The sequence below is a fragment of the Elephas maximus genome, chromosome 2 (assembly GCF_024166365.1).
Source record: "Elephas maximus indicus isolate mEleMax1 chromosome 2, mEleMax1 primary haplotype, whole genome shotgun sequence".
Classification (NCBI taxonomy): domain Eukaryota; kingdom Metazoa; phylum Chordata; class Mammalia; order Proboscidea; family Elephantidae; genus Elephas; species Elephas maximus.
In genome coordinates this window covers 37,367,070-37,379,288 of record NC_064820.1, presented here as the reverse complement: position 1 = coordinate 37,379,288, position 12,219 = coordinate 37,367,070, and the positions used below count along the sequence as shown (strand labels likewise).

Sequence of the window (12,219 nt, the reverse complement as noted above, 5' to 3'; positions counted from 1 at the left end):
AAATAAATCCTAGATATCATCACATTCCATTCATAAATACTTCAGTATACATCTCTAAAAATGAAGGTCTCTGTATGAACATAACCATCAGCACACCTTTCAAATTAATGTTAATTCCTTAATACCTTTCAATATTCATTCAGTGTTTAAATTTTCTCCTCTGCTTCATGAATTTTTTTAAAACCATTTATCTTTCATCAAGATTCAATGAGATTGTAATCTTACAATGGATTGATAGGTTTCTTAAGTCTCTTAACCTATAGGTTTCCATCATTTTTCCTTGCAATTTGTGAGAAAAAAACCAGGTGATTTGCCTGATGGAGTTTCCCAGCAGTCTGGATTTTGATGACCACATCCCATGATGGTGTTTAACATGTTGCTCCATCCCCTGTGGATGGATTAGATCTAACGGCTTAATCACATTTGAGTTCTCATCTCTACAACTCTGGCAATCCATCTTTCTCATGACCTAATACTTAACAGATTTACTTCAAATATGCATCATGCACACAGACACCATGTGATTATTTTCTGTTGTAGTTCTAACACCATATGCACCTTCTTACTTCTCATGAGACTGTATTTCTACCTCTTTGAGTGAAAGCCATTTACTGCTCCACAGTAGTAGAACTAGGTAGGTTTTTTTTTTTTTTTTTTTTTTAATTAATAGAAAGCTGTATTGCTGACTAGAGATGCTGTTATTGAGTGCTGTGGACTTGATTCCAACTCCTAGTGACCCCATGTGACAGAGTACCACTTCCCCATAGGGTTTCCTTGGCTGTAATCTTTATAGAAGCAGATTACCAGGTCTTTCTCCCACAGAGCAGATGGGTGAGTTTGAACTGCCAACCTTTCAGTTGACAGCCAAGTGCTTAACCATTGCGCAACCTTGACTAAAGATTATGTCCCCATGTATCTCTGATCTCTGCTACCCTGAAAACCTAATTTTCCCATTTCCTACTACTTAACAGATGTTACTAAAGACCTAAATCTTCTCACGTAGAAACTGAAGTCAGGCTGCTTGGGTTCACATCCCAACTCCATGATATACTTTCTAGGTGTGTAACCTAACCAAAAATCCATTTCCCTTGAGTCAATTCTGACTCATAGCAGCCCTATAGGACAGAGTAAAACTGATCCATAGGGTTTCCAAGGAGCAGCTGGTGGATTCGAACTGCTGACCTTTTGATTAGCAGCCACGCTCTTAATCACTGTACCACCAGAGTTCCTGTGTGACCTAGGAAGGGACTTCATAGCACTGTGGCTCAGTTTCTTTATCTGTAAAGTGGAAATAATAATAGTGTATACCTCAGGATTTTTGAGATGCTTAAATGAATAAGACATGTTCAGTAATTAAGGCAGCACCTGGCACATAGTAAGCACTTAGATGTTTGTTATTGTTGTCGGAGCCCTTGATAAAATTGTCTAGGTAGTAGTCATCATAATTACTGGTTTTCATATTAGTCTGACTGAAAGCAACATAGGTGCTTATATTGTTGCTGTATGATGAGAAAGGTCATTCCAATATTTTAGGCTTCCTATATATACTTTTAGATATCATTTATTCTAACCCCCTCATTTTATGGATGAAGAAACAGACCTGGAAAGGTGCAGTAACTTACCTAGGGTTCTACAGAATTGGAGAGAGCTAGGGTTTGAACTTAGATTCCTGGGTGACTTGGCCAGAGTACTTTACACCGGACTTAGCTAGACAGTCCCTTTGAGCTTCTCATAGCACTCTGCCTGGCTTCCTTGTGCTCATTGAAGTTGAGCTTTCATATTTAGTGAATTAACTCTAGTACTAAAATATTGATGTCATTGCTTTCTTCTAGGTTGCCAGCATACTTCGTTGTTCCCGTCTCTCTTCCTGAAGAGAATATTCTACACTTTCAGGGTCACGGCATACCGGTAAGTGTATATGGAAGCCTTAAGAAGCATGCTTTACTCATTGGCCCATCCTGGCAAAATCGTCTGCCTCAAAGACCTTTGGCTTTGGTACTAAAGAGCTTGTCTTCAGTCCAAGAGTGATCCAAAAATATCCTTGGGACTCACTAGAGGTGGTGCTGAAGCCTCTTAAACATGAGGCTTCCTGGGACATAGTTCTAAAGTTTTCACAAATGCACTTGAGTTTTTAACAGAGATGTCTTTAAAAAGCTTTAAGAGGATTATAGATCTGTCTAGTGTTGAAAGCCTGATTTAACACCTAAATCATTTTGAAGCTGAGCCAACTAAGAGTAGTAGGACTTAAGATTTCTTTTGGCTGCACTATTAATCTTTGTGGGGGTGTGGCCGAGTTTTCTCCCAAAGACAACATGGAGTGCATAGTTAGTTTTCACAGAAGAGAATGGGACGGGAGCCATACTTAATGTGTCACTGATCAAAGAAATCAAGACTCTGGCAGTTACTCCAGTTTCTAATTGGTGGTTGGGAGTCGCCAAGGCTGCAGGGAATTTAGTAAGGAATGAGAATTACAGATAAATGCTGTGCTATGCACAGGGCTGGTTCACCAAAAAGGTCACTCCCATATGGGAGGAGGAACACTGAAGCAGCAGTCACATACCCAGGAGCCCGTGGAGGCCAGCCAAGTAGTCAGAGTGGCCCTTGCAGTGAACCAGAGACCCTCCACCTGGTCTTGGGGGCAGCAGTTCTTCAGCGCCAGCTGGTTTGTGCCACGTGGGAACATGGGCCTGGTGTTGCCAGATGGTCTGTTGTTTTTTTTTTTTTTTTTTTAGGAGATGCCAGAAATAAGAATTTTTATGTGAGTTTTCCTGATTTCTAAATGTATATAACTGATTTAAATGTTTAAAAAAACATGTCTTTGGGCTGCACTTGGCTCATGTCCCACAGTTTGCAACCTTTGATTCAGAGCAGTGGTTCTCGAACTTTTTGGTTTCAGGACTCTTTGCACTCTTAAAAATTACTGAGACTGTCAAAGAACTTTTGTTTATGTGGGTTGTATCTACTGATGTTTGCCATATTAAAAATAAAAACTGAAAAAAAAATTTAAACATTTATCTATATAAATGATAAAACTTGTTACACGTTAACATAAACAACATATTTCTATGAAAAATAACTATATTTTTCAAAACAAAAATAGAAGAGAAGCATTGTTTTATATTTTTGAAAATGGAAGAGAGCTACACTCTCACATCTGCTTCTTGCATTCAGTCTGTCATGGTATATTAGGTTTGGTTGAAGTACATGAAGGAAATCTGACCTCACACAGATCTGTACGTAGTTGGAAAATGGGAGACTATTTAGTAGCCTTTTCAGGTAATTGTGAATATTATTGTCCTTTGATGGAAACAAAACAAAACAAAAAAATTGGTAAGTGACAGTGTCTTAAGGGTTAGTTTTAATAAGGAATCTGAAAACATTTCAATCAACTTTTCATTCTTTGTCACATTAAAATCCCTTGGTCTGTCTTGAACTTTGATCTTAAAACATATGTGATTTTGTAACATTACGCATTGGTCATTTGGAAAACATTGGTTGCCTGGGTTCTACAGATCTTCCAAATATTGACACATTTCCTTGTATAATAGCTTATAAAATCGCTCATTAATATTACCCCTGTTTCATCAGAAGAGTCTTTAAATGTTGGGAAGGAAACTGTCCAGCTACAGTGGTGGATACGAGTCATCCAAAATTCTAGTTTTTGCATAAGAGTTCAATTTTTATCATTGGCAACAATTTGTCAGTTGTTTTCTTTTTAGTAATAAGCTCACTTCGTTTTTTTTAAGACAATATCTGCTGAATACCCATAGTTTGTCTATCAGGCATTCTTTTAATTCCATGAAAAAAAAACAGCTTCAGCAGTTAAATAAGTGATTTTCCTTGAGATGCACATTGTGCCGGATTCAGAAGAGGACGTGGAACCAGGGAGATCACTGCTGATGTTGGATGGATCCTGGCTGAAAGCAGAGAGTATCAGAAAGATGTTTACCTGTGTTTTATTGACTGTGCAAAGGCATTTGACTGTGTGGATCATAGCAAACGTGGGTAACAGTGTGAAGAATGGGAGTTCCAGAACACTTGTGTTCATGAGGAACCTGTACTTAGACCAAGTTGGTTGAACAGAAAAGGGGATACTGCATGGTTTAAAGTCAGGAAAGGTGTGTGTCAGGGTTGTATCCTTTTACCATACTTACTCAGTCTGTATGCTGAGCAAATAATCTGAGAAGCTGGACTGTATTAAGAAGGACGGGGCATCAGGATTGGAGGAAGACTCACTAACAACTTGCATTATGCAGATGACACAACCTTGCTTGCGGAAAGTGAAGAGAACTTGAAACACTGATGAAGATCAAAGACTACAGCCTTCAGTATGGATTACACCTCAGCATGAAACAAAAATCCTCACAACTGGACCAATGAGCAACATCATGATAAACAGAAAAGATTAAAGTTGTCAAGGATTTCACTTTACTTAGATTCACAGTCAATGCCCATGGGAGCAGCAGTCAAGAAATCTAACAACACATTGCACTGGGCAAATCTGCTGCAAAATATCTCTTTAAAGTGTTATAAAGCAAAGATGTCACTTTAAGGACTAAGATGCACCTGACCCAAGCAATGGTGTTTCCAGTCACCTCATATACATGTGAAAGCTGAGCAATGAATAAGAAAGACTGGAGAAGAATTGATACCTTTGAATTATGGTGTTGGCAAAAATATTCAATATACCTTGGACTGCCAGAAGAACAAACAAAGCTGTCTTGTAAGATGTACAGCCAGAATGCTCATTAGATGTGAGGATGGCAAGACTGTCTCACATACTTTGGAACATGATATCAGGAGGGACCAGTCCCTGGAGAAGGGCGTCATGCTTAATAGAGAGTCAGCGAAAAAGAGGAAGACCCTTGATGAGATGAATTGACACAGTGGCGGCAATAGTGGGCTCAATCTTAACGATGATTGTGAGGATGGCACTGAACCGAACAGTGTTTTGTTCTATCATACGTAGGGCTGCTATGGGTTGGAAACAACTCAATGGCTCCTAACATCAACAACTGCAGTAACTTCTGTTTTTTGTTTCGTTTTCTTTAAGGCAGGGTTTCTCAATGTCAGTGCTGTTGACATTTTGGTATGATAATTCTTTGCTGTGGGAGGCTGTCCTCTGCATTGTAGGATGTTTAGCAGCCTGGCTGGCTTCTACCCACTAGATGCCAGTAGTCCTCCCTCCAGTTGAGACAACCAAGACTGTTTCCAGACATTGACAGATGTCCCCTGGGGTGTGGAAGGAGGCAAAATCACCTCAGGTTGAAAACTCCTGGCTTCAGGTGATTTAGATTAGTTGTCTCTTATTTACCATGTCTCATCAGATATTGTTAAGTAAACTTTCAGAAAATATGGTAACTCAGTTCCCTAGGCGTTAATAAGCCCCTTCCTGGCTATATCCTTCAACTTTTTCCTCTTTCTGTGTCTCATTCCTATTGGACCTACTCATACTTAAACTATTCTCCATGCTTTTTTTTCTTAAAGCAGATAAGATAATCAAGCTATTTTTTTTTAAATCAGATATTAAGAGATTTGCAAAAATGTAAAACAGTGCCACTTTTCTCACAGATATTTGCTAGAGAATATATTCTTTATGTTAACATGTAATTGATTTATTATTGTTGCTTTTTAATTAATACTTTTAAAGTTTCTCAGTTTTAGTTTCTAATTGGTAAATAGTATAAATATAACCCACATAAAAACAAGCTCTTTTGGATCCTTAATGATTTTTAGGAGTGTGACCCATTGCTGTCGAGTCAATTCTGATTCATAGCAGCCGTATAGGACAGAGTAGAACTGCCCTATAGAGTTTCCAAGGCTGTAAAATCTTTACAGAATCAGACTGCCACATCTTCCTCCCGTGGAGTGACTGGTGGGTTTGAACTACTGACCTTTGGTTAGTAGCCAAACACTTAACCACTGTGCCACCAGTGCTCCTTAAGAGTGTGATGGGGTTCTAAAACCAAAAAGTTTGAGTCGTTGATCTATGAGATTATATATACATGTAATTTATCCCAGGATCTGGCATAGAATAAACACTCAAATCGTAAGTGTCAATAGCAGTAGGAAAACTCTGTGGCCTTTTATCAGAGAGAAATTGTACAGATTGCAACAATAGAAGACCTGTGCACCTTTTGCTAAATTCCTGAAAGAGTCTGTCTCTGGCCAGGAATTACGCTTGTTGTCTATTTAATGTTTCAAATAGAGAATAGAAAGGGAACTGCCACTTAGTGCCTCAGATGAGACGAGAAAGTTATGATTGGAGATTATCATTACATGTGCCCCAAATGGAAAATGAGTTATGGTTGAATATCATAAAGGCCTTCCCTTTCCATCCCAGAAAAGGAAATAAAAAGGACTAAGAACACATAATTCCTTAGCATCTGTTGCCCAGTCATGGTTAAGAGCATCTCCTTCGTCCGAGTGAGCTGCACTGACTAGGCAGACAAGACTGCTTGGGCGCTGAAAACATCACCGCCTTTGGCAGACGGCTAACAGCCGTGTGCTGGTTTCTGCATGTTGCTTGACGTGGCATTGGAACGAGAATTAAGAGAACAGTGAATGACCCTTTGATTTGCTTAACACGTCCACCTCATTGTGAATCAAAGAAAGTACAGCTCGGCCCAGAGTTGCTTCTCCTTGCAGTTCCTAAAGCTTCTCTCAGCCTTCTCCCTGGGTCAGATTGTCATCTCTTCCGTTTCAACTGGCATCAGCTTCCATACCAGAGCTCCAGTCCTGCCTTCATCTCCTAAGCCTTTGATGCTCATTTTAGGTGCCTCTGAATATCTCCACACAAATGTCCTGTTGGCACTAGACACCCCAGTATAACCAATACTGATACCATCATCTTCCCCTGAAATTCAAACAGGTTCCACTTTCTGACTTTCTAAGCGTAGTGCAGAGTGCCTTCTGGATTGTCGTGCTGGTCTTTATTCTCCCAGCCCAGGCTGCGGCTAGGATGTTCAGTGTGTGGCTTCTAAGCAGATGACCCCTCTTGGCAAATGAATGGCAAAAAGATAGACAGAAGAATTATAAAAGGCAACCTTCCCCTCAAAGTCCGAGCCTTTGAGCCGTGGCCAATGGCTTGGTCAGCAGAACAAGGGCTGGGCTTTAGCCATTCTCAAACCCGTAGCCAGGCCTTTCTGCAGGGCCAGAATCCACAACTGTACTCCGTCCCCCACCCAGAATTTCTGCTGCCTCCATTCCAGGCACCCATGGCACATTACTTTGCCCCAAGATCTGTTCTGATCTCCAGCAAAACAAACAAACAAAAATGACTGTATCCAGAAAAACCCTAAACACCTTAGCCTGTCATTTATGGTCATTCACATGATTTCTTCCTTCTTACTTCCCCATTGCTGTTCCTTGAAATTCTCTCCTGTTGTTTACCACATTCCACCTTCATTTCTACTTGTAAACTTATTTCTTTTTTTAGAGTATAAGCTCCCTGAGGGTAGATACAGCATCTTAGTCATCTTTATGTTCTCTTACAACCTAATGCAGTGCCTCACACGTATGAGTCTTATATTCAATATATGTTGAATAGTCAACTTTCCATTATCTCTAGTGTGAACTTTTTCCATTGATGGGTGCCGGTTGCTTTTTACCATTCAGGTGGAGGCAGGAGAAGGGGCAGTGGTGGTTTAGTGGTACAGTTCTCGCCTTCCACGTGGGAGACCCAGGTTCAATTCCTGCTCAGTGTTTCTCAACCACAGGTACCACTTGTCTGTCAGTGGAGGCTTGCTGAACAGATTTCAGCGGAGCTTCCAGACTAAGACTAGGAAGAAAGTCCTGGCAGTCTGCTTCTGAAAAATCAGGCAGTGAAAACACAACGAACAGCCCAGTCCTGTTGTGCATGGGGTCGCCGTGAGTTGGGGGCTGACTCTCACAGCAGCTAACAACAGTAAGAGTGGCAGCTCAATACAGTGGACAAGAACATGGCCTTTTTAGAGTCAGGTTGCTTTTACTTTCTGTGCATCTTGAGGAAGTTATTCAGTCTCTTTGGGCTTCAGTTTCTTGTTATGAATAGGGATAATAATTGTACTTGTTTCAGAAGGTGACTGTGAGAATTAAATGAGTTAATTTCATGTCAAATGCCTGACACTTAGTAAGCTGCACTGCAGTGACAGCTGCCATCCTGGTAACGATAGTGTTGTTGGTGGTGTCATCCTCTAGGTTACAGCACTAAGGTCAAATCCAAAGGTGCACATCTGAGTCTGACCACAGCGAGACCTGTTTTGTTTTGTTGTTTTTTCTTTTTCATTACAAGTAAAAACCCCTTGGCTTAATAAAATGGGGAACATTCAGCCATTTCTTATTGAAGTTTAAATTTCCCGGTATGCATTTAAATGCTAACTTACGTGTCCCTGGTTAGGTTGTGTATATTATGTCTGGAAAACCTTTATTTGTTCCTCTCTGCAGATTTGGTGTTGGTCCTACAACAACGGATGTGCTCTTATGAAAATGTCAGCACTGCCCAAAGAACAAGATGATGGCATTTTACAAATCCAAAAAAGCTTCTTGGATGGGTCAGTACTAGTTCTGTATTTTGCCATCATTTAGTTCAGTTTTTCTACCTCTGCAAGAAGCAGGGGATAGTTCTTTGTAGTATGTCCATTTCTGTTTACCTACTGATAGCTCAGTGCTAGGAAAATACCATTTATAGTAGTCATTTTTAATTACTGTGAAAAGAGTCAGTATAACCTAATCATTACAAAAGTCATCTCTAGTGTTATGAGAGATGCATGTTACAGTATTTAGGGACAGAATGACATAATGTCTATAATGTTAACAGTTTTGAAACGTAGGTCATGGTATATGTCACTGAACTATTCTTTTCTACTTTTCTGAGTGTTTGAACCCCCCCGCCAAAAAAAAAAGTAGATTAATTAAAAGTGAGTCCAGAAGTAGACTCTGGAATTGTATTGCCTTGATTTAAATCATAGTTCTATCGGTTTATAAACTTCATAATCTTGGGCAGGCAGTTAAGCCCTGTGGACCTCTGTTTCCACATGTGTTGACTGGGAATAGCAGCCCTGTACTAGTTACCTCATTGGAGCCCCGGTGGCGCAGTGGTTAAGAGCTACGGCTGCTAACCATAAGATTGGCAGTTTGAATCTACCTGCTGCTCTTTGGACCTATTGGTCAGTTCTACTCTGTCCTATATGGTCACTATGAGTTGGAATCGATTTGACAGCAATGGGTTTGGTTTTTTGGATATTAGTTACCTCAATGGTTAGCATTAAATGGAAGGAGACCAACAGAGCTCTTAACACAGATCTTGGTACACAGTAAAAGCTTGGGAAAAAATAACTGTTTTTAGTTTATGTGTGCTTTTTTAATCTCTTGTTACTCTTTGATACCTAGAATTTACAAGACCATCCACAGGCCACCCTATGAAATTGTTAAAACTGAAGACCTGTCAAGCAACTTCCTCTCCTTGCAGGAAATCCAGACTGCATACTCTAAATTTAAACAGCTATTTCTGATAGGTGAGAAGAATGCTGAGCAAAACCTTTCTGTCAAATGGGGGAAGACATGCCACATGGATCAGGTGAAAGTTGGTGCCTTTTCCCTGGGTTCCTTGTGGTAGTACACAGATACCCATGGTCATGAGGGTCAGCTCGTGTGGAGCGGAGGGTCCAGTAGCCGAGGGCAACAGACAGTGCCACGCCACCTCTCCATCTTTCTCCAGGCTTTACCCCACTGCCCCCTTCCTAAGGCAGTGCACACAAAGCCACCCCTTCTCTCCTTTCCCTGGCACACAGATGAGCATTTTGGCTTCTCTCTTTAACAGTTGTTGACCTATGCAGCACCTGTATTCACTGACTTGTTTGTAGTGATTTATAAAGCCTGAATGATCTGTTTTCTTTAGTATCATATTGAATTGACTTTATTTTTTCTAAGAGAAAATATCTTAATTTTTTTTATTGAATATATATGTACATACATACACACAGATATATATTTTACAATGTAAAAAAATCAATCAGAAATGTGCAGAGTAGAAACTGAAAGAAGCCCATGCCAGCCACCCCCACGTCCTTGTCCGGGCTGCCCACTGTTAGCAGTTTATGGCCCGAATCCTAGGTCATCATGCTCAGTCACCCGTTGGTTCTCTTCATTCTTGTATGAGTCTTATCCCTCTGAAATTTTTCTCAATATCGGGACCTTTTCCTAATGTGAACCTTTTAGCCTAATTTGGGATTTCCTCATTTATTCATTCAGCCAGCTTTTATTGAATTTCCATTGTATATACTAGCCATGCTAGGCATTGATGAACAGGACACCAAAAGCTCATATTCTTCTGGGGAAACAGAAAGGTACATCTCTAACTAAAACATTGTGATGCGTGTTATAACATAAGTTTGTAAGAAGTAGGGATTTGAGGGAGAGAGTGATTAACTTTACTAACTGACCTAGGACTGTGATTCTACAGTTGCTGCTATTGTTTTAATCATCCTGGATTTGCAGTCATTGATTTAAGTTTGTAATTTTTAAATGTATTAGATGTCGGTAAAATTCAAGGTTTTCTATTTTACAAAATACATAGGGGGAATTGTGTACTGGTGTTCAGGATACTTGTACTTGTGTATTTCGGGCCTCACCCCTCTGCTTCCACGGCATCAGGATATATGTTGTATTTTCCACTGCTAGGAACAGTCGCCTGGATGTTGACTCTTTCCACCTGAAACAAGTTACTGCCTCTGTTGAATTGTAGGGTAGACCGTGGCTTTGTACCCGTATTGTAGGGCATTTCTTATTTGAGCAATAAAGATCTGTTTTTTGACTGCTACATCCTTATAGGGGCGTACAGTTCAAAAAAACACTTCAGCTGAAGTTCTGAAATGCCCTTAAGGTGGAGGCTTGTGCCTGGATTCTGCAGTGTAAGCCTAGGACCACCAATCTGAACAGCACAGTTGAGTAGCACAGGTTTTCTGTGGGAGGTATGTCAGTGAACAACGACCTGACTTCTTTACTCTTTTTTCTCTTTTCAGACAATAGTACTGAATTTTGGGACACAGATATAAAATGGTTTTCTCTGCTGGAAAGCAGCGGCTGGCTTGAGATAATCAGGTATTTCACGCTATTCTTCTGCTTGTGAATTTTATAACGCTCTAATTCAAAGTAGTAAAGCAAATTGACAAGTAATTTAACCATTTTATATTTCACAGTTAAATATTCTTAGATTGAATACTCTGTTCAGGGCTCAGCTGGATTTTACATTTGTTATTTCTTATTTCTGTACACATTTGATAGGAATTTACAGACGTGGTACCTGCTTACAGAGACGTTTACTCGTAGTCTAGGCATTGAAAGACTGTAAAAAAGGGGAATAACTGAGGCGGCGGTGCTTGCCTCCAGGGAGGAAACTAGGAAACGGGGTAGTAAGGATACTGACTTGACATTGAGTACCTTTTGCATGTTGTGTCTTATACATCTACTACCTATTAAAAGATTTTTTTTTAAATCATAATTAATGTCAAGTAGTCATTTTTGGTTATGGAGTTGGGTTGAGATTTGCAGAGAACAGTATTAGATTTCCTTTCCTACCTCCTATTTTGAATGCCTCCTTTCTTGTAGTTAGATAGAAGACAGGGCAGAGGAAGGCACAAAGTAGACAGGACGCCCAAGGTGAGGAGAGAGAAGGGTTCTTCCTTTCACCCCAGCATAGAACCCTCTCTCGGGTCTGCCCTGGTGGGTATTATGAAAAGGAGCTTCGGCCATCTACCCACCCTGTAAATAAGTGTTGAAGGGCTTGCTACATGTCCCATGATTTCAGTTTATAATCTCAAACTGTGATAAATGTTTTAACAGGAAAGAACCCCTCTCTCTGTGGGGTGATCAGAGAAGGGTAAGCATCGTTAACCAGATGAGGAGTTGGGGAGCAGTGTAGGTGGGGGGAAGAAGGGGTCACCACTGCAGAGAGTAGCATATGTGAAGGCCCCTAGACTAAGTCCAGGACAAATCAAAGCTGCTTAGTGACCACAGTTTCAAAGGGAATGATCTGTCTAGAGAGAGCAAAAAGGACTTCTGGTCGTATTGAATCTTTTCAGCCATGCTGATACAGATGGCAGGTTGACTTGAGTCAAACAATATGGTGACATGCATCAGATTCTCCAGGTGGGGGTATTTATGGGTCTTACTAGAACTCACAGGCAGACTTCAGTATGAGTTTTCAATACAAATCTAGTTTAGAAATTACCTCTGAGTATT

At 40.3% G+C, this 12,219-nt stretch overlaps 1 protein-coding gene across 1 annotated transcript in view; it reads left to right on the top strand.

Annotated features, from left to right (window-relative positions):
- Positions 1–12,219, top strand: part of MTMR12 (myotubularin related protein 12) — a 90,015-nt gene that overhangs the window by 64,999 nt on the left and 12,797 nt on the right. The window contains exons 8-11 of the mRNA XM_049861699.1: positions 1,833–1,908; positions 8,425–8,531; positions 9,370–9,494; positions 11,001–11,079. Coding sequence (XP_049717656.1) covers positions 1,833–1,908; positions 8,425–8,531; positions 9,370–9,494; positions 11,001–11,079 — 387 coding nt within the window. The remainder of the gene's footprint in view (positions 1–1,832; positions 1,909–8,424; positions 8,532–9,369; positions 9,495–11,000; positions 11,080–12,219) is intronic.